The sequence below is a fragment of the Montipora foliosa genome, chromosome 2 (assembly GCF_036669935.1).
Source record: "Montipora foliosa isolate CH-2021 chromosome 2, ASM3666993v2, whole genome shotgun sequence".
Lineage (NCBI taxonomy): Eukaryota > Metazoa > Cnidaria > Anthozoa > Scleractinia > Acroporidae > Montipora > Montipora foliosa.
The window spans coordinates 33,440,872-33,463,371 of NC_090870.1; the positions used below are offsets into that span (position 1 = coordinate 33,440,872).

At 39.3% G+C, this 22,500-nt stretch overlaps 2 protein-coding genes and 1 long non-coding RNA gene across 6 annotated transcripts in view; 1 reads left to right on the forward strand and 2 right to left on the reverse strand.

Moving 5' to 3' along the window:
* Window positions 1-4,501, forward strand: part of LOC137992897 (uncharacterized) — a 4,741-nt gene extending 240 nt beyond the window's left edge. Inside the window, exons 1-3 of the long non-coding RNA XR_011121766.1 lie at window positions 1-481; window positions 1,613-1,679; window positions 3,636-4,501. The exon at window positions 1-481 is cut by the window's left edge and continues 240 nt beyond it. This is a non-coding gene — a long non-coding RNA (uncharacterized lncRNA). The remainder of the gene's footprint in view (window positions 482-1,612; window positions 1,680-3,635) is intronic.
* On the reverse strand, window positions 2,229-7,552 carry LOC137992896 (uncharacterized). Of its 2 annotated transcripts, none has more exons than XM_068838458.1 (5): window positions 7,443-7,552; window positions 6,558-6,698; window positions 4,979-6,062; window positions 4,510-4,599; window positions 2,229-3,664 (listed from the first exon to the last, which is right to left on the reverse strand). In XM_068838458.1, the coding sequence occupies exons 1-5, from the start codon at window positions 7,458-7,460 to the stop codon at window positions 3,315-3,317; spliced, it is 1,683 nt and encodes a 560-aa protein (XP_068694559.1). In that variant the 5' UTR covers window positions 7,461-7,552; the 3' UTR covers window positions 2,229-3,314. The 2 variants fall into 2 exon arrangements, with proteins under 2 accessions (XP_068694559.1, XP_068694560.1); XM_068838459.1 differs by having other exon boundaries at window positions 7,336-7,472.
* Window positions 7,553-12,500: 4,948 nt separating this feature from the next.
* LOC137990718 (uncharacterized) overlaps window positions 12,501-22,500 on the reverse strand; it is a 15,753-nt gene continuing 5,753 nt past the window's right edge. Inside the window, exons 2-5 of one of the 3 annotated variants that reach the window (XM_068835833.1) lie at window positions 21,401-21,485; window positions 15,324-16,533; window positions 14,255-14,338; window positions 12,501-13,928 (exon numbers count right to left, since the gene is read on the reverse strand). In XM_068835833.1, the coding sequence (XP_068691934.1) occupies window positions 13,615-13,928; window positions 14,255-14,338; window positions 15,324-16,533; window positions 21,401-21,463 (1,671 nt within the window). In that variant the 5' untranslated portion in view covers window positions 21,464-21,485 and the 3' untranslated portion in view covers window positions 12,501-13,614. The remainder of the gene's footprint in view (window positions 13,929-14,254; window positions 14,339-15,323; window positions 16,534-21,400; window positions 21,486-22,500) is intronic. The other 2 variants (XM_068835832.1, XM_068835834.1) reach the window with 2 other exon arrangements.

A 22,500-nucleotide genomic window follows, 5' to 3' on the forward strand; every position in this document is an offset into this window, starting at 1 on the left:
ACCATAACTGAAACAACCCACACCGTTACAAAAATGCTGATCTGGGGCTTGAACGTCATTTTGTAGGCCTAGTGTTAGCATTCGTTTAGGTTGGGTTGTTTCAGCTATGGTGAAACAGTGACCTGCAACCCTAAACTGCAACCTGCACTTTACACCCTCCAGTTTTCAGCTGGAGAGTGGCAAAATGGCTTCTTGTTATCGAAAGAATAGTTTCGGGTAAGGTTACTTTTTGGTTCGTGAGCTTATTCGGATTTTTAAAAGAATTTTTTCACCTTGGTGTACCCATCATTCAACGCGGCCAGAGTGATTAATTATGGGATGTTTAGAGGAGGCCACTGTGCAAAGCCGGCAAGTGATCTACTTTGAATCAGTAATTTTCCACGATTTTGTTACCTTATATCGACAACGGAGATAAGAAAGCTCTTGAAGTTCGACTCGTGACTTATGGCAGCTTAGAAAAGGAAAATATAACAAAGCATTGGTAAGTAAGCAACTTCTCTTTATCACCTAGCAAGCATGAATTTGTATTCGTTTTTGCATCCAGCCAAGCATGGTTTTCTTTTTATTTTGAAAAATGTTCTTCTTAAAGACATAAACAATACTGAAATACCCATAACTTTTTCAAAAAAGATGATTTAAAAAAATCAATGCTTAGCTATATTCTGTATTTGGGGGTGAAACGTGCCATGTAAAAAAAAAAAAATTAATTCAATTTAAAATCGCCGGAAATTTAGGGCGCGTTCGATTGATCCTATTCCGAAATAAGAATACGTGGAGAGATGATTGAAACGGTATGTTTGGCGCGTTTCGAAGCAGCAAGGATAATAAAAATATGTTTAAAATAGCATTTTAGCAGATGTTTGACAATTTTGGTGTGAATCTCCGTAAAAACGAAGGATTTCTAACTTATATTCCATGTATTCCTATTCCGGAATACGGTCAATCGAACGCACCCTTAGCTTTTTTCTCAAACCGGAAGTCAGTTCGTTTACGCATAAGCAGTTGATCTGAGAACGAGCGCTAGAAAGGGCGAGGAAAAACCTTCGATGGAAACGGTGGAAACAACAGTTTGTCCGCTGACTTTTGCTTGTGAGTAGGTTTTCTTGTCAGCTCATGATATGATGACGTCAGTTGCCGGAAGTGACATTTCACTTTCTTAGCAACGCGCGAAAAATCCGTCTGTGGGCCCTTAAAAACGAATCTACTTGTAGGAGTTCCCTTGGGCGTTGTAAGCTTATGTCCTTTCACACTTAAAAACGAATCTACCTGTAGGAGTTCCCAATTCATTAACGCTTTTTTTCGCTCATTTATTTACCTATCCGACGGTTTTATGCCATGGATGTTTGTAGATTTGCTCAATTTCACAGGAAAAAATAACAGATTCCCATTTTTGGATATTTTAGGGTATTTTGAAGAATACCAACAAAAATCCCAAATTTGGAAGAGTGAGACAAGTCCCAGTCAGGGAACTTGGTTGGGAATTCCCTGGTTGGGACTTGTCTCACTTTGCTAAATTTGGGATTTTTATTGGTATTCTTTAAATACCCTAAAATATCCAAAAATGGGAATCTGTTATTTTTTCCTATGTTTGCGCCCCATCCTGCAAGGAAAGTACTACTATGAAAATCAAGTGAAGATGCTGCTCGCAGTTATTAATTAACGTTACTTGAACACTACAGGTAGGTAATTTACAAATTAAGAATTCAGTTCAACTTGCAATTTTATTCATGTTTATAAATATTTATGATTTGTTTGATTAACACACATACTATTCAGTAGAAGCTGCCTGGGATATATAACCATGAGGGCTAAAGGAGCCAGGCAGCCATGGCTGCTGTGACTAATTAACATGCATTTAATTGTAACCTCTTTTCATTATCCCTTTCACTTAAAGGTTTAATACTCTGACTAATGCAAGCCGATTTTCCTTGTTGATTTTGCCACCTCTTAAAGGTTCAATAGTTAAAATTCTACCAAATAAAATGGCATTTTAAAATTCCTAAGCAAATTTAATTTGCACTAAAAACCCATCATTTCTCTTCAGTAGAATTATTAAAGATTATATCCTGACTCATAAAAGCAGAGTTCTGCAAAATACACTACATGTATGTTGCTGAAGTGGTTAAAAATTATGAAAAACAAATCATGACAATGTCAAATTGTGCAATAAAAATGTTAATGTGGTAGAGAAGAATTAAATTACAGCACAGAAGTATCTTACAATGAAGGGTAACCTCACGTTTTATTGGCTAATCGTGCTAGTTACCATGACAACAGCTATATCCTCACATATGAAAGATAAAGATGTTATACTGTCTTCACTGCGTGCAATGAAGATATGATTTTTTTCGTAAGAAGGAAAATCCTAGTATTTCACCAGTCTATACAATAAAAAATATAGCACAATTGCAACACATAAAGTGCAACAGGTACGCTGTAATTTTACCAAAATGACAAAGTATTCTACTGACTGTAATACAGATTGATTGTTTCGTAATTTACATGCATAGCATAACAAAGTATGTTGTAGTTAATCATTACATAATTCACACTTGTTACAGATTAGTTAAATATTACGGTGTGATGTGCCTTACCGTGGCCACCCAACAAAGTTTTTTACAATTTTTCCGGTAATAAGGATGTGTGAATTTGCAAAGTTCACAGAGCTGTAAGTTGAATACCATTGCATGGGTTGTTGAGTTGACGTATTTACACATAATTGACAAATGTGAAAGTTTGTTGGGTGGCCACGGTAAGGCTCGTTGCACTGTAATATTTATCATAACTGCGAGGATCATAGCTTCACTTGATGTAACATTTATGTCATCTATAATGAAACGAAATAGCAAGACCTTGTTATATATATAGTTATTATCACACATAACATAACATATTGTTCATAATAAAATTATATTATAAATAATAATTATGGCCTGTAATAATTATTAAAACCAATTTTACTGCTAAAGACATCTTGCTTGCATTGTACAATATCTCTGAGAGAAACTTATTGTATTGGCAAAGCATTTTTCCGATCCCACTGCTTAAACATACAGCTAAATTTGTTTAAACTGGCTTAACCACTGTTCCACATGGGCCTGTTTCAATGATTATGAAAGATTTGTTTATGTGAGTATCAAAATGATATGTTAATTTATTACGCTGCAACTGTAACTTTGGCCAAAGACTCAAACAGAGCTCAGACTAAAAGAGTATTACGCTAGGCAAGGGTAATTAACGACAAAAAGAGGTCAACCTGGAACACTAAAATACTTCGGACCTCTTATCTGGTCCAAGCTACCTTGGAAAATTTTTCATTCATTCATCCACTGGGATACAGGTAGATCTTTGGGCTTCCAGCTTTTAAAATGATAATCTTCAATTAGCCCTGCAATATCTGGACAATTTACTTTCAAGCTCCTTGCAGCATTTACTAGGTCTGGGATAGTTTTACCCCTAGTTCCTAGCATATCTAGCAATGATAGCGAAGGGCTTCCAGCTTTACTTTTGTATTCGTTGTCAAGGTCATGGAGAATATCTTCCTCAATATGAAAATAGTTGCCTAGTTTTTCCCAGCCACACAAGCATTCCCCCTGACGGCATACATTCAGCTTCCTTGCAATCTTCTCTTTAAGGTCCAGAGCCATTTCTGACAAAAGGATGCCTGAAAGGAACAAAGGATGATTGTTATTTTTTTCTATTTTCAAGTAATTTATTTTATTGAATCAAGTAATTTATTTTATTGAATCTTTAATTGTAAGGGTTATGGCTCAAATCTGAAACAACCCTTTCAGTTCGTTTGTAAAAGAACCCTCTATATTCTCAGCTCACGATTAGAGCTGAGAAAGTACAATGCAGTCTCCCTTGTCATGCTTTGCCTGAACCACAATCCCAATTCCAAGAACTGTATTGTGAATGACACAAGCAGGGTTAGAGGCATGTTGTGGCCTATACAGGGTTGCGAAAGTCATGAGAGCACCCCATGCCGGGTTTGAAACCCTGACTTCGGTTGAATTTGTTGTCGAGCATTATCGCAGTTGCAGAGAAGATTTCCTCATGTGGACATACTTGTATTAAGAAGGAAAGTCCTATGCCATACACTGTGGCCCTGAGGGCTATATTACTTCCTGCATGTGTAGTAACTGATCTTTCCTGAGAAAGTTAGTGAAAATGAATAATCATGTCACTCTATAAATTATATCTTAAGAATACATTTTATCATTCTTGCCCCTAAAAGAACCCATATTTTTAGGTGTACAATTCTGCACTGCATGGGAATAATGACCTCTAGCCTGTTTGTAACAACTTGCAATTGTAGGGGGTAACCATTTTTAAATATCTGGGACTTGTAACGTTGGCAGAATGCCATGATTAGTGAAGTTCCATATTCTGGACCAGGCAGGAATAGTACCTGCTTTACGTATGATTCCTGGAAGACAACAACTTGTGACTTCCAGGGAGAAGGATGAAAATAATTACATTAAGCAGGTCTCTTTAAGCGTATTTTACCTGGAAGGCAGGCAACATCTAATCTGGCCTCCAGATTTGTGCTTCCTGGCACATCACCACTGCTGTAAGAAACGTCTTGTAACCCGTTGTCTTTAAATTTTAAACGAAAGCTGTGTTAAATTACAGTATAAAATAAATGATTGTCTACTTTTTAAAAGAATCATTGAAGTTCTTATAATTATAAGAAGCCCATTCCCAAATGTGCTTTTTTTATTGCGCCATGCTCCAACTTCTTAGAAGACTGGGTACATCTATGTGTTTTTCAGATAAGCAAAGAAACGTTCTTCAAATGCATTGAAAGTTTTGTGGAAAAAAGATTTTAAGTATGAACAGCTGGTCCACAGAGGCATGAAATACCTGACAGTAAAATTCTGTCATAGCCAGGAAATAGTTATTGTTTTGTTGGTATTACACTGTACATGTCTGTCAATTCTGTGTGTGTAGTACGTACTCAAAGGTAGTGTATTACCTGTCTGGATTTTTGACTGATAGAGCATTGGCAAATATTCGGCGTCATTTGCAACGTATTTGGCAAAGCATGAATCTGGACAACCACTTACACGCTGCAAATGTGTTGACTGTATATTCTTCCAGCAAGTAAATGCAAAGACACAGGCAATGAAAACCAGGAAAGGAAGGACAATAGCCACAAGAGTGATCAAAATTGTAAGAAGCTTTTTGACATCGCCAAAACAGCTTGGTGCTAGTGCTGCTGTGGGGTTTGTGTCCCTTAATGGAAGGGACGTTTGCCAACTAGCATTCTCCAACATATCCACTGAAGACCACGGTGTTGCAGCTTCGTGGTCAACTGCAGCCACTGATGCGGTCTTGGATTGTAATCTGATCATTGTATCATTTTGCTTTGGCACCACGCCACCATCTACCTGCTGCAAAGTTTTGTTAGTCTCACGTTTAAATCGTTGCTCTTGATTTTCATGAGATGAGATAACATTTTGAACTCCAAACCCAACATTTTCCGAGGCAGAATGAGTGATGACTTGTTGTTTAATTTCATCGGCTGCTTTTGTGAATGAGGGAAACATTTTGCGGCTTCTCCCAAGTCGACCGATGTCACTTGTCTTTTTCTTTTGCTGTTGAACACAATCTTTCCTTCTACACTGTCTCAAGTAAATGCACTCCAATTCTGCGTACCACCTCCCCTCACAACACAACGAGCATTGTTTACAAGAATCTATTGTATAGTCCTCTTGATAATATCCCTTAGGGCAGTTGCCACATTGCGTACTTTTTTTTACTGTGCATGGACTAATAGTTTTTCTAAGGCCACATCTTGGACATTTCTTGCACGCACCACTGTCATACTCCTCAGAATACGTTTTAGGCCCACAGATCGTGCACTCAGTCGGGGTATCTGCAAATATGGTTCTGCCACATGTTGGAGAAGGCTCGTATCCAGGGGAACACACTGGACACGTTTTGCATTGGACTGTGACGTTTTTGTCATTCTGAACCTTGTATGATAAATCTGGACATTGGCTAAATCCATCCGGGAATGCATTTTGTTCTTGAGGTAATTTCCAGAGACACCACAGCTGAGGAATTAAAAAAAACAAACGAGTAAAGGCATTGCCTTTTCAGGGCTGTCCTATTTGTCACAACAACGCAGTGGGCTCAAAATGATCCTCAGGTAAAGAAGAACATTTTCACACTGAGAGTATTTTTCACCTTGACTTGCACCGGTGGAATTGTGCGTCAGATATGGGTTTTCTGTGTCAAACGCTTATAAGGTTGATCCATCATGATTTTCCTCCTACTAGACGTGATTATAAAGCCGTAATGTCGTCTCGCGATTGCATTTAGTCTGTAGCATAAGCGGGATTGAGGACAGTTGAATGTATAATATAAATTATATGTTCAGCAGTTCTCCGTTATGATTCTACAATAATTGTAGACTGTCACAGAAAAAATGAAATATGTGAATCTCTCTTTAAACTCAAATGACATACTTGAATAGTGCGTGTTACCTTGCTGTTACATAAGCCAGTATGATTTGGTTTTCTACCTTTAATAAGGTTATGGGTACTTACGAAGCCACATAAGGAAACCATTATCACGGCCGTCTGGACTAGTGAAAGTGGGCTGATGGGTTTCTTTGTCACATCCCCAGCACAAATGGAGCGTCTTACATCTGATGGTTTCATGGTAATGACATCTCGATGATCTAAATTCTGAAATGTTGATAATCAGGCTAGTTGAAAAGGGTTGTTTCGAAAAATTACAAACAATGACACGGGAAGTCACGCTACACTACACTCAACATGATATTGAAGCATCAAACCTTTCATCGAGAACGTTTGTCTGCCATCTATTAAAAATTGTCAATTTTCTGTTTCAATTTCACGGAAAAGTTTACCAAGAAACTAAGTTGTACCAGAAAACAAATCGAGAAGTATGTACAACCACTCGTACTATAATTATTATTCTTCAGGTTGGCAATTCACTGTAATTATCATGTAATTATTGTATAATCAACCGTAGCTGAGCGCTAAAATTTACTCATATTTTTCTTGTTCAACTAAGTTGCGTTCTGCCAAATATCTATGATAGACTGACAACCCACAACAGTGCTAGATCTTCCCTCGGGTAGCTTTGTTTAAATTGTACTTCTTTACAATCGGTAATTGCCTCTTTAGAAGCAAACAAGAGCCTTTCAAATTGACAACGTAGATCTCTTAAAGTTAAGCGAATAGGCGGTGTTAACTTTATAGAGATCCTCTCCGTTCGAGCTCAAACGTAAATGGAAACTCTTGGCTTGACTGGATAATTTTGCCGGATGATTCTATAATACTCAAATAAACTTCTCACCTTGCGTTAAGCGGCTACTTCCGGCTTTTTAGCTCGTTGGAACACAATTAATCTTTGTTTGGTTTATGCCAGACGTAATATTTTTCCACAATATCAGTGTAACTTACCCGAAAATGTCTTCCCATATTGGTTGTGATCGCGCTCTGACAACTGTTTACAACTATTTGTATCAGTGACGGCGAATGACTTGATAATGTACCAAAGGCGTTTGGTAATAGTTTTATCTCTCGGTCACGTGTCGTCACACAAATTGAGTGTTGCGTGAATTTAGCCGGAGACACTTTGGTTGACGGAAAGCGGGGAATTCCCTTTTTTCATCGCAACTACCCGTTATAGTAAATTCATCGAAACTGCTCTCCTGTTCTCACTACGACTTTTAAGACACATCAAGGTATGAAAATTGGGGTGAATTTTTAGTCTTATACAGTGCAACCTCTCTTTTGGGAACCTCTATCCAGGGGACAGAATTTGGTCCCCCGGAAAAATGTTCATGCTAACCTGGAATCTTTGACTCTAACCCAACCTCTCTCTATTCAGGGGACATCTGCTGTGATCCCGAGGGTGTCTCTTGAATGTAGGTTCCACTATATCTTGAAAACATGTCAGTGAAAGTAATAGTGCTTTGGGTTCATTTGCATTGTTACTTACAAGCTCCGGGTCTTTCGCTTCTGGCGCGTATTTTAGCTGCTAAATTTCGAGAAGCACTCGGCTGTTAAGCAACTAAATTGAAAATTCTAGAACCCTTGGGTTCATTTGATTTACATCTTAAGAGAATTCAGAGAAGAAAAGTAGGATTATGGTTATATGTCGGATTGTTCTAGTGGGAATGGGTATTGTCGGAAAGTTATCAGTATGTCCGTGAAGGGTAAAATATCACGAAAAGAGACCCTAAAGACGATATCACGACTGAAAAGATCAGTCAATGAAACGCCTCAAGGGAGTTGAGAAATAAATTTACTGTTCCTATGGTATTCTGGTGGTCTCGATACTTGGAACCAAAGCTACTATTACAAGAATTTGAAACGCAAGTGAAAGTTGACGTACCACAGCGAAAAAAATTATCGACTTAGTGTTAAGCAGAATTAACGTTTCCCAGCTGTTCTCACTCTAAAACGGCAGTCCTCTCATTTGAACAAGAGTAGTTTTCGGTAGATGAACCTTCCCTAATCATCTGCCACAAAACTGACGCGAACTCCACAAAAAAGAGTAAGTTAAACTGCAACTAACGTCATTTTAATTTTTTAAACTCCATTTTTGCTTTCAGTGTACCTTTAAAAGCCACACAACCAACAATTACCTCGGTGTCACTGAAAAGCGTTAGCGGGAGGAATAAGCCTATTTCTTTGATATGTCACAAAATGTCAGAAAAAGCAGACGTTCTTTAAAGACAGGGATGCAAAGCAGTTTATGTTGTCATTAAAGGAATAAAACCATGCACGCTTCTCGCTAGCTCAGCCATTAGACAAAGACCTACAAGTTTCGTTAACTTTTCGTAAGTTGTGCGGTGCATAAGAATTGAATTCTGGAGAAAACCGAAAACCGTATTTTCTAAAGGTGGATTGTTTTATGTCTTGCCGACTTAAAATATGTGAGGTTCAATGCGCTTTAAGGTGATATTACCCAGCAAAATTTGAAGGAAACATCGACTTGACATTAGTGTAAGAAAAGAGGTTGTCTAAAATTCCCCCTCTGTGAAGACATGATATCCAGAGAAAAGCATGACCAGACAAGAAAGCCTGTAATTATATTCGTGTTACACGATGTCTGATGGAAGCTGCAATACTATCAAGCCGTACCCTGGACCTCTAAAGTACGTCAAGGAGATACGAAATAGTCTTCCCTTGAGTTCCTGAATTTCTCTAGTAACATGTTTGTAGGAAAACTGTCTGGTCGTCGGTAAGCAGTTTTATAGAAATTTAACTCTCGTCGAGGTATCCTAGCTTCCTTTCCCACTTTTTGCCAGCCGTACATTTTGTTTTGTCCTCTGCCGTGTTGCTCCTCTAATCCTTCCACCAGAATGTCCTCAAGATTCGGTGGAATGTCGCATAAGTTAAGGTCTGGATAAGGGAGAAATATTGTTCGTTGTGTGAGTAAGGACTTTGACTTGAACAACAAATCGTTTTCGTGGCATGACGAATTGAGTATCTAAGGAGATTTCATCAGTAAGAACCTGTAGAGGGGGATGCACAAATCCAGCATGTTAATAATAAGCTAGCAAAGAACTTAGGTATTATCTTCAAGGTACGATGTTATGCTCCAATTGACCACTTTCGATACATTAAAATCAGTCCGAAACATAGTCGGTACAATTGCAAGCTGCCTGGGATATATAACCATGAGGTCTAAAGGTATGGAAAGCCATAACTTTCTTAAGTAAAATAATAATAAAGTATTTTCGTTTGTCTCACGATGTGGTCACTTGTGATGTAGATCGCGACGTTTTGACTGCATACTGCCAGTCTTCATCAGGCGATGAGGTTGACTGGTTACGCGTCACCTTTTAAGCAGGATGCTCCGCTGTGTGTTGGGTGGTTGGTCCTCGCGGTTTCGGTGTGCTCTTCCCTCAGCGGTCCGCTGTCGTACGGTTCTCCTGTTGTTGTGTTTCTTGATCGTGGGCATCCATGCTTCCGGAATTTCTATTCCACTATTCCTGTTGATGTTGTTAGCTAGGGTGAAGTCTTATGTGAATCGCCTCTTTGACCCTGCGTGTGTACCAATGAGGATCACAATCAATAAACTTTACTTCGTACCAAAGCGGGTTGTGTCCGGTGTTGTTAGCGTGTTCTGAAACGGCGGAGATCTGGGTACGGGCAAGTCGGAAGACAGTCCTGCTCTTCCTTCTCCATCCATCAATGGCATTCTGCGGACTTGGTAGGTTTAACACTTCCTCAAAGTGTTGCTTCCATCTCTCAATTTGGCCGACTTCAGGGGTGATCCTCACACCTTCTTTCGATCTCACCGGTACGTTCCTCTTAAATCTGCTGTTGGTTATTCTTCTCGTAATAGCATACAACCCTCCCTGTTCCCCTCTCTGGGCTGACACCAAATCTCTACCTGAAAGAGCCTCCCTCGAATCTTCAGATGGGCTATTATGCTCCAAGCATATAATTCCACCTTGAAACATAAATCTGGACAGGAAAATGGTCATACAGATGGCCTCAGTAGGCTACCCCTGCCTAAGGCCCCCAAAGACACTCCAATTCCAGGTGACATTATACACCTTATGGAAACTATTGACAACGGTCCTGTAACGTCCCAACAGATTAAGGAAGGCACTAGCAGAGACCCTGTGCTAGCAAAGGTGAGGCACTATATCCTGACAGGGTGGCCCTCTGGTTGTTCCCCAGAAATAATGCCATTTTTCAGTAGGAAAGATGAGTTAAGTGTTGAGGGAGGATGCATAGTTTGGGGGTGTAGGGTAGTGGTCCCACCTAAAAAGCGTGAGCAAATCATGGCAGAACTACATGACATCCACCCGGGCATTACACTCATGAAAGAAGTAGCTAGAAGTTTGGTATGGTGACCAGGTTTAGATACAGACCTGGAGAAAATGGTTAAATATTGTGAATCATGCCAGGAATCCCGTAATGCACCACCTAAAACAGTTTTGCATCCCTGGGAGTACCCAAAGTCCCCATGGTCAAGGGTACATGTGGATTATGTTAGGCCACTTTTTGGTAGGATGTATCTGATTGTGGTGGATGCTTTCTCTAAGTGGGTGGAAATAGCAGTCACTCACACTGCAACTTCAGAAGCCACTATTGAGGGACTACGCCAAATGTTTGCCACACATGGTGTGCCTGATACCCTAGTATCAGACAATGGTTCTTGTTTTACAAGTGAGCAATTTGCAAATTTATGCAATAGGAACAGAATAACGCACATTACAAGTGCTCCATTTCATCCAGCCTCAAATGGGCTGGCCGAGCGTGCTGTTCAGACATTCAAAGCTAAACTTAAACAAATGAAATCTGGTAGTTTAACAACCAAAATTGCTCGCATCCTCTTGAGACAGCATACCACCCCCCATAGTCTGCCACCATGCCATCTATTAATGGGCTGCATGATTAAAACTCCCCTGGGGACGGTGTTTCCATCTGTACATGCTAAAGTGCAGTCTAAACAGGAAGCAATGAAAAAGGTGTTTGACCAAAAGGCAAGCCCCCGGTGTTTCGAATTGGGCGACAATGTTTATTCACGTAATTACGGACAGCGGGGAGCTAAGCATGTACCCGGGGAGGTAGTTGATAAGCAGGGATCTGTCACATATGGTGTGCTTTTAAGGGACCAGAGATACGTTAGGCGTCATGCTAATCAGTTGTTTTCCCGCCTCAAAGAAAATCGCGGTGCAGGGGTAATGGATGGTACAAGTCAGTTGCCTCCAGTGGAAACAGAGGAAACGGGGGAGAAAGGCCTCTTCGTGCCTAGTAGTAGGGAGATTATGGAGGAGACCAGGGAGATCCCTGAATTCACTCCTCCACCAGACAGCCCAAGAGGTGGGCATCTGGATTTGCAACCAGAGGCAAACACTACTGTTCCGACATCGGGATGTTTGTGGTCTTCCAGGCGTTGATGTCTGAGATGGCCCCACGAATAGCCGGTATAATTTGTGTCGACATATCACATTAATGATTGCACTCACGTGATAACACAGCCATGTTGGTGCCAAAACAATAAAAATTCCTTTTTCGCTATTGTTCTTTCCACCAACATGGCCGCTGTGACGTCAGGTGCAATCAAAGAATTCATACACTACCGCTGTCATCAACACTCGACTTAATTTGATTTACATGAAAAGTGAAATTTAGCTAAAAAAAATAACAGAAGAAAAGTAAGATTATTGTGCTATGTCGGAATGTTCTTCAGTTTCAGTATTACATGTACTCGAATAGAATGTGTATTGTCGGAAAGTTATAGGTATCGTGTAGGGTAAAAATTACCACGGGAAAGGTGGGTTTAATGGAAAGACCCTAGAGAGACATAACGGCTGAAAACACCAGTTGAAACATTTCTAGGGTAAAATTTCCCTTCATATGGTATAGTCACTTGGTCTCGATACTTGGAAGCAAAGTAACCACTACCAGCACCTGAAACGCAAACGGCGAAACTTAGCAGAACAACAAATTTCTTGTTGCATATTGCCAGCAGTATTGCCTTTGGAAATTACAATGCAAACAGGCCTGCTTCCTGCCAGAGAGAGACTTGTGATCAGAATCTTTATGATACCATATGTTTATTCATCCCTACAGGTGTATCGGCGACAAATCATTGACCGTTTATGTGATAAAAACGGAAACGCATAACCCTTCCAAAGTAATTTTATTCGTCTGGTGTAAAGACGCGGCAAACTGAACTTAGCTATATGAAAAACATACTGACTACTTTTTCTACGTATGTGAAATTCAGCTAGTGTAAGGAAGCGGCGGGACGAGCTAAATTAAGTTGAGTTTGTCGAGGCAATTGTGTTTTGCCCGTCTTTATATTGGAAGAAGCAAACAAACGTAGGGAAAAGGTTTGACCGTGTTCGTCCCACTCATGCTATGCGCCCTCCGAACCCAAACGCTCTCTCGGAGAAGCATTTGCCACCTGATTTCATTGAAAGGTAGTGTGGTTGCCACTGAGTTTTTGTCATTTTGAATAAGTGTTGGGCAGTATTAACTTTTCTCAGGCGTTTTTCCTCAAGAAAAAGCCATGGTCTCTCATTCGAACAACAGTATTCTTTTCGGTTAATGGGCGTTCCCCTTATCAACTCCCCCAAATTAAAACGCAAGCACGAGAAAAAAGAGGAAGTTAAACTGCAACTAAATTCACTTTTTTTCAAAAGGTCGCAAAACTAACAGCGTTGGTGGGAGGAATAGGCGTATTTCTTTGATATCACAAACTGTCCTGCAATGCAGACGTTCTTTGAGAACAGCAATGCAAAAATGCAAAGCAGCTTATGTTGTCAAGGAAGGAGTAAAACTACGCCAGTTGGGAGCTCTATCATAAGACAAAGAGCTAACAGTTATCTTAACTTTCTGTTTGTAGCGGTGCATAAGAATTGAATTGTCGGCACGAAAAACCGAAAAAAAAATGTATTTGCTAAAAGTTGGAATGTTCTTATGCCTTGGCGACTAAACATATTTCTCGTTCAATGCGCTTTAACTAAAGATGGTATTACTCAGCAAAATGTGAAGGAAAGATGGACTTGAAATGATTTTAAAGAAATGGGGTTGCCTAAAATTCCCCCTCTGTGAAGGTATATCCAGTGAAAACATGATCAGGTAAGAAAGCGTGCAATTATATTCGTGTCACACGATGTCTGATGGAAGATGCAACACTATCAAGCCTCACCATGGGCCTCTGAAGTACGTCAAGGAGATACGAGATAGTTTTCCCTTGCGTTCCTAACTTGTCTAGTAACAATTTTGTAGGAAAACTGTGTGGTCGTCGGTAAGCCGTTTCATAGAAATTTAACTCTCGTCGAGGTATCCCAGCTTCCATTCCCACTTTTTGCCAGCCGTACATTTTGTTTTGTCCTCTGCCGTGTTGCTCCTCTAATCCTTCCAGCAGAATGTCCTCAAGATCCGGCGGAATGTCGCATAAGTTAAGGTCTGGATAAGAGAGAAATATTGTTCGTTGTGTGAGTAAGGACTTTGTCTTGAACAACAAATCGTCTTTATGTCATGCGAATTGGGGAACTTTACGGTAGTTTTGGGATGGGATGGATGGTGTGTTAATGTTACTGGGCCTCAAGCTTCACAAATCCATGATCTCTAATGTTTCGAAGCAGAGATTAGATGTGTCGTGCAGTGTCAGTCCCGCGATCACTTTAGTTGCTTATTTTCAATCTTACCACCATCGTTTTGCGTCAGCGCAGCCCATGAATCACGGTAATTCACTATCTCGAAAATGAAGTTTGTAGGGTGTATAGTCATACCTTCTACTACTTTGGCTGTATCGCTCATATCTTCGATGGTTTTATTTCTTGAGCTCTCCCCTTTGCCTTTGTCTATATCGTCATCTATTAAACGGAAAGCATTCAAGAATAGTGGTTAACACCGGATCTAAACCGTGAATAGTACTTGTGCTGGATGCTCTTTCAAGTTATCTACTGCACCGGCACACGATAATATACCAACGGAAATATATCACATTTCTGAATTATGGCGAATTTTATGATTACTAAATTCGGAGAATATATACGATATAGGGAATAAACTTTGTGTACTCCACATATTTTGATCAACTCTTCATATTGGTCGCTTGTGTCCCGCTCTCAGTTGTGAAGGGATCGAGTGAAAAGAATCTAGTGCAAAACGGTTCGTTGTTTTGTATGGAAAAGGACTTGGACGTGGTGGAAATTCTGTGGATTAAAATTTGACATGGCGCGGTGATGAATCGTAAAAAGCCACCCGAACAAAACAAAAAAAAAAAGCGAAAATGTGATTTAATCTAATCTAATGATGTATGGACACTATTTCGGGAGAAGAGAATAGAAAAAAGTCTCCACAAATAAAAGACACAAGATAAAACTTACATTAAATGCATAACAAGGAGATATTAAATTATAATATGTGTGCAGCAGCCGGAGAGCGTAGCTTTCGAGTGGGCTCAATGCTGGTCATATACAAATATAAGACAAAAGACAGAAAAAGGAAAAGAGGGTCACTAGAGAGCACCAATGATGATTTTTCATCAAACTAATAGACCTGAGGTTATAGAAACTCAAAGCAAGTATATTATATCTAAGTTTTAAATATGGGAAATACTGGTAAAGGCAGGTAACATGAAAAGTTTCCTTAAAGGAAAAGCTACCAGAAAAGGTAAACGCTAATCAGCGTATACCGGTAGTGGGCAGGAAAAATGATTTTCACGACAAACACGTAAAAAAAGGCAAAATTTCTCCGTATTCGTTTGGTATTCTTGAAATCCGAGTCGACCAACATAACATAGAATCAACAAATCAAGAAAGTCGATGTAATAGATTTTTTGGACTACAGTCTCACCTACAATGTCTTCTTCCCCATGGCTACTTTTGCTACCCAGCCTCTTGTATTCACCACGTATTTTATGACTGCACGTTTTGTACACAATGTATGCAATAAGGACCGAAAGTCCAACAACAGCAACAGCAGCAAGCGTTCCTATAAAACTACTGCATAACGAAGGTACGTTTATCAATTTAGGCTCCTGTTGGTGAAAGGAAGGTGTTGGTACCAGAAGAATTCGGTTTGTCACTTGAGTTGGTGGAGAGGTTCCTCTTGGTTCCTTTTGGTCACGTGCTGTCGGCATAGGCATGATTGGTCGAAGTGTTGTAGACAAAGACAGGTCTTCTTCCTTTTGAGTACTATTTACACTAATGGCTCCAGGGATACTTCTAGCAGAATTATTTTTATCTTTTTGTTCTGTAATCGGACGATGACTATTTTCTTGTCGAACGCTGTTGTCAAAGTCACGGAGGTGCAACATTTGCAGATCATCAATCTCTCTGTCGCCGAGGTCTTGATTACTAAGTGAATTAGTCTTGTCTTCGTAATGTCTGCCGTTTTCAAATTGGACATATTCAGGCCCATCGAGTAATTCTAAAAGTGAAAGCGTCTCATTCTCTTTCTCAACGGCGTTTTCATTTCGTATTGACCTTTCTCGTCTGTCTTTTCGGGGCACTTTGGGAAGTAGCGATGATGACGTGTTGCGAAGATTGCTTGATTTTGCTACCCTTCGTCGGAGAATGGATTGCGCGAATTTTCGTTTGGTACTTGCTGTATGCAAACAATTTACCTTGCACGTGTTTGAAGTGATACACTCAATGTGAGCCGAAGACGATCGTCCACAGCAAAAGTCACAATGTTTGCAAGTGTTAGTCTCTTGGTCCTCAAAGTGTAACCAAGGACATTCCTTGCATACTGAGTCTCTTTCTGCCGTACAAGGAATCAGAGTCTCTCTTGACCCACAGTCAGTGCATGCCGTACAGGCAGCGCTACCAACCTTTGCTGAAAACATCCCTGCTCTGCATGGCACACACTCGCCAGTCAATTTGACGGCCAAAGTGGTACCACACGGTGGTGTGGACTCCATTCCCTCTGGACATCGTGGACAGGAAATGCACGTGACTCTTTCACCGTCTTTTAGCGGATACGTATCTGGAGGACATTTATTTAATCCATCTGGATAAACCTCGTCCTCTCTCTCTTGTAGTTTATCCCAACAGTACTTTACCTGGATAATGAAAAAACGAAATATAATAAATTCTCGCTGTCAGTCCTTGGTGTTGAAACGAGCATTGAAACATGCTTTTTTATGCAGGCTACGAGTTCCTCGATGTGCTTTTGGAGAAAATTACATTTATTACTAAGTAATGAACTCATACTAATGGAGGTAAGTAACCTCATAACAGCGCGGGGATGGGTATTAAATTTTGGGTAGTCAGATGTTATTGTGACCACAGAACTTTAATGTTGTGACGAGTAGATTTTAATTTTAAGTTAATTTTGATTTTACAATGTACATCAGAACGACCGTTCGATAAAATTTGAACGTGATTACCATTTGGCCATTAACGAAACACTGTTTATTCAGGAACTAATGACAACCTTAGCAGTGAAAAACTACTATTTTAATTCTCAAAAGTCACTGCTGGCCAATTAGATTTTCTCTTTAGATGGTTTCCAGTCTTCTTTTAGATTTAAATATAGTTTCGTATTTCCTAACGGAATTTGCTTCTGAAGCTAAAAGTTGTAGCATTCGAAACGTTTAACTATTAATGTGCGTTTCTGTGCTTCTTACAGCTGTTCGATAATTTTCATGGCGGCCTGCCAGCTATGTGATTTTATGTAAGCCTAGTTATATTTAACTGAGTTTTGCTGACTTTACAGATTCCGAGATATGGCTTCCCGCAACTATCAACGTAACCTAAATTTATTGAGTAATCTTCCATTTCATCATATGGAGAATGGGCCTTTTTCATATGGTGACCATTTTGAGTCCCGAGGGATTGAAAACGTTTGTTTTGCACCCACGAACTCCATTTTCTTTGACCAGCATGGACGCCGCGTGACAAGGTCCGTTAGGTGCTTTGTTTGGTTGCTTGTCTGGAATGATCGATGCATCCGGTACTTTAGATCTTTACCAAATGTTTGATAAATCGGATGAATGTGATCAAGCCGATTTAATGCTCTCTATTCCATGTGCGAATTATTACTCATATCCATACGATTTTTCACTGCAAGGTTCGAAATTAGTGTAAAAACCAAAAACTATTTGAAGTAAAATAGTATGCAACAATACTAATCCAACGCAGTTAATAAACGATTCTCCATCTTCCAGTTTTCTTGATCTAGTGACTGAATCACAAGTGTTTTCCCTTCTATCCGCACTAAAAGGGAGCAAAGCTTATGTTAAAATTCCAGTAGCACCAATTAAGATGGAACTGCCCCCTTGTCTCTTCTTCTGACCAGAATATACAATGAGTCAACTTCAACAGGTACAGTGCCTGAAATTTGTAAGATAAACCCCCATATATAAAAATGATAGTTCTAAACAATTGGACAAGTATCAATAAGTGCTACTAACTCTCCTTTTAGCAAATTTTAGAAAGGATAACGGATTTTCGTATAAACATAACAACTTTCTTTAATTTTCCAGACATGTTTCGACGGTACATCCGTCATCTTCAGTGTTACATATTTTGAAATCGCCGTTGAATTTAAAGCGCGCGCGATCTTACAAACTTCGTTACATTGCGTTGTCAATATTGCGTATTAAATCAAAACAGAACAAAACAAAAATTTAAATGAGTGACGCTTAGTTCCTTACAGGGAGAGATTCAGGTTAATGTGTTTCACCTGCTGGCTGAGATCGGGCTTCTCCCATTTTATATACATGGATTCCTTAAGCTTCACTTGGTACTTAGTGGATGCAGAGTTCAGGATCTCGAAGCAATCCTGTGTGCAGGATGCCTTACAAGACTCTGAACTCTGCAGATGTTTAAAAACGTTCGAAGATCTGTCTGAAAGTAAGTGCTCGCGCACTCGTGTGGAGAAGTGTCGGCTGGTTTCACCAACATAACAAGCATTACAACTCGCACACGAAAATTTATAGACCACACGCGTGCGAAGCCCTACAGGGACAGCATCTTTCACATTAAAAAGACTCCTGACTTTGAAAGTAGTGAAGACTAACCTTATATCAATAGGTTTACATAACCGATTAGCAAGTTTGCGTATACACCTCTGTGCCGTGACTGAGAAGTGCCCAACGTAAGGGATTTTAAAGAAAAACTTAGGTGTTTCCTGGGGCTCGATTCCTGAATGAGACTGTGTTTTCCCTCCCTTGACTGCTGTCTGGATATATTTAGAAATATATTTGTTGATAAGGTTTTCAGGGAAGAGATTCCTCCGCAGAATGACAGACAATTTTTGAAGATCAGTATGGAACCCCATCCAAGTGTTGTTTATCTTAAAAGTTCTATCAATCAAGGTTTTGATTAACCCCAGTTTGTAGGTAAAGGGGCAAAAACTCAGATAACTGGTGAGCAAACCTGTGAAAGTTTTTTTCCGGTAAACGGTGGTTATACTTTGGTGCGGGTCAGTGTTATTGATTTTGGGCGATTTCAAAATATGTAACACTGAAGATGACGGATGTACCGTCGAAACATGTCTGGAAAATTAAAGAAAGTTGTTATGTTTATACGAATATCTATATTGTTGCTGCTATCTAGACCTTTTGGATAACGGATTTATGATCAGCTGGGCCTGGCTGTGCAAAACTCATTAACGCTAATCCCAGAGGAGTTTATTTCTCTACTAGCTCCCAAATGCTGTTCAACGCTGATATGCGGCAAAACTTTACATTAGAAGAAGTCAATCTTGAAAAAAATAAATAAGCAAAAGAAACTTTTACCAAAAAGGTGCCGGAAACGCTAATCCTTGATGAAGTTAATCGGCTTTCCGAACAACTTTGTAAACATTAATTTGCATTGAGAAAAGGGCACTCAACAGAACATGCAATTTTAGAAACAATGGAAAACCCTTCAAACAACTTTAGATGAAAATATAAATTAACCTGTCAGATCCTTTTAGAGTTTTTAAAAACACTTGAGTCAGAAAATCACGATATCCTTGAAGCTAAGATAAACCCTGAAAATAGTCTGGTATCCGTACGCTTGGGCTAACTCGTGAGTGGCTCTCCACGTGAAATGCAGGAAGCAGTATGTAAAACTGAGTTGAAAGCATACAATCCACAAGGATCTATTTTAGGTCCTTTACTGTTTCTGCTATATATAAATCACTTATCGAACTCTTCTAAAAAGTAATACTTTGGCTAATTGCAAATGGTATTGATATTCTTTTATTATATATTCAAGTGGTTTCAATTACTTAGAAATTGTTATCAACGAAGAATTTTCATTTTCTTTAATATTGAGCTGACAATAAATTGTTCAGTAACGTTCACGCTTAGAAAAAAAGGTATGTTTATTACATCTCCAAGGAGAAAAAACGTAACTTGTCTTGAAACTTTTTATACAAGTAATATTTAACAAAACACGAATTGGGTATCTAAGGAGATTTCATCAATGAGAACCTGTAAAGTGGGATGCTCAAATCCAGCATGTTAATAATAAGCTAGCAAATAATTTAGTTATTATCTTTAAGGTACGATATTATGGTCCAGTTAATACTCTTAAGCACCTATATTGCACTCTAACCTGCCCTATAATTTACAGTATGGAATAATTCATGAGTTGAGTTACGGCCTGCCGTCAGTCCAGGTTGAACAGGTAGGATACAACAAATCAAATGCATCCAATCCACTTTTTGCTAACAACAGATCAGAGAAAGTGGAAGAATATCTTATAATCTCTTAGAAGCTTCAAAACTGGAGAATGTTTTAACTAAGAATGGCAGTTTCTTTAAGGACATGGGAAGCAATCCCATTAATGATCTCCCTTTTAATACTGTGGCTTTAAAATAACACAAGCTATTTCTATTGGAGAATCAAAACTATGTATGGCGTCAGATACACGATATGAATACTATGAGTAATTAAGTTTCTATGTATACACTTCCTCTGACAATCCTTATACATTGTATGTGCAATACATCTACCCGCATAAACATTTGCAAAGTTTGTGATATTCTCTTTCATTTTTAAAACCTATAGTATTTTCTGAGTTCCTTTTTGTCTTCCCATTTTGGTACTAAATTGTCCATGATGACATGAATGTATTTTCTGTGGCAGTGGCCAACTCCAAAGGCTTAGCTACGACCACTTCCCCACAGGGGCTTTTCAGGGCCAATGAAACACAATCACAGCAACAACAACTGTTAAGAATCCCAACTGGCCAGAGGCAAACCAGTTGGCTATTTACAAGTACGGCCGAGAAGTTGAACTAGGGACTACCAGGAACAAATTCAATGAGTGGTCAGAACGAGTCTTGAACCCGGGAACTCCGGATCTCAAGGTAAGCGTCCTGACCACTGGACCATGCGGCCTCTAAACGAATGGGCGATTAATTATGGTCATAGCATTAAAGGGGCTAGGTCACGCTATTTTAGGTAATTTTGTTTAATTTTGTTAATAATGAGCTCTAAACATCAAATTGGCAGAGCAAGAGTCTTTCGTTTGCAAAATCACGACCACATAACAACTGATAATGATTTTCCAGCTTTGTAAGTGACATTTTGATATAGACTGATATAAATTTGAAAAAAAATTATCCAAATTCAATCCATTTCAATCCTCTCCAGTTTTGTTCATCCATGTCCCTTCTTGGCTTCCCTGTGTTTTGTTAGAGTTCTTCTATAGGTTTGAAGAGTTATTTTGATATTTTAGGTAATTCTATGACCATTCGATTAGTGCTGAAATTGCCTAAAAAGTGCGTGACCTAGCCCCTTTAAGTTCGGGCGTATTACGTTGTTTTGCAGAGTACAGCAAAGAATGGTACGCCCATTTTTCCTCGTTCAAACAATGATATAAATGCCATCTGGAGCTTTCCTTGCTACAGTCCTTGCCGTAGTCCTTGCCGTAATAGTGATAATAGTCTACGTCATTAAAATCGGATTTGCGTCAGAGTTTCATGACTTACCCAAGAAAGAAAAATAACCCCGACAGTAAAAAGAAGTTTGATGTGTTCTGGGTCCAATTCCATGGCTCAGTCACTCCTGCGATGACTATGAAGTTAAAATAATATGTTACCAATGTATTCACAGCTCTTGACAACGGGAGACATTTGTAATATTCAGAAGTAAATTTACAATCTCCTTAACTACATTTCAAAGTTTTTTTTCACTCGCTATGATTTGGTTATGACTATGGTTTTCAGAAATTGGCTCTTTAGAATTAAACAGCTACATGAAAGCATTGCGCAAGAGCAAAAGAACGCAAACACGGGCATTTCAATTGTTTATAAGCATAGAGGGGTGATTTTTCTTCCAAAATACAAGTGTAGGTATCTATTTTCCGCTAACGTGTTGGTTCATAATATTATGATGGCCTAGATACAGTTGATTATTGATTCCAATGGCGCGCGACGTCTGAAATTTGACCCTCAGGAATTTGTTATTCTTTTCTTCCCAAAAATACACTGCGCTTAGCGTTTTAGTGGTCACTTATCTACCTTAATTCATACCAAGAATCGTCTGAACTTAGGGCACTTTTATTTTGTGTTTGAGAGGTCTGCCCTAGTTTTCCGTTGTAAACAAGCGGAAGCATTTTTTTAATATCCATTGAAGCGATAAGATACTCGGATAAAGGTATTCAGCAAAACGCTTGGGGTAATTTCAATCCCCCTAGACGTACTTTGTGTTTGAAACAATCACTAAATGTGACAACGAGTGCAAAGAATTAGGATCAAATCATACCATATTCGTGACCGAGTTCAACAAGGAAACGAATGTTTAACCGGAACACTTATTATCGGAGCCGCTTGTCATCGCAAGGAATCGAGAAGACAATAACAAAAAAAAAACAAAGCGAATAAGGCCTCTTGACCAACTAATAGCAACCCCGTGCAATCGACGGGACATTTGTTTATGTAATCGACAGCAAGGAACCGGCCTGCTTTCTTGACTTCCGAAGAGTTGAAAATTCTTGCATTCGGAGGAAAGCCGACGACAACCATGAAAAGGGCGCCATAAATGTTTCCATTCACGATCGCTCAAGTGTTAATGTCAAATTCGAAACATC

Coding starts and splice junctions, on each gene's coding strand:
- LOC137992896 (XM_068838458.1), bottom strand. Junction 6,063..6,557: donor TGGTTTCCTTATGTGGCTTC/GTAAGTACCCAT, acceptor TTAATTCCTCAG/CTGTGGTGTCTCTGGAAATT. Junction 4,600..4,978: donor TCAGTCAAAAATCCAGACAG/GTAATACACTAC, acceptor TAAAATTTAAAG/ACAACGGGTTACAAGACGTT.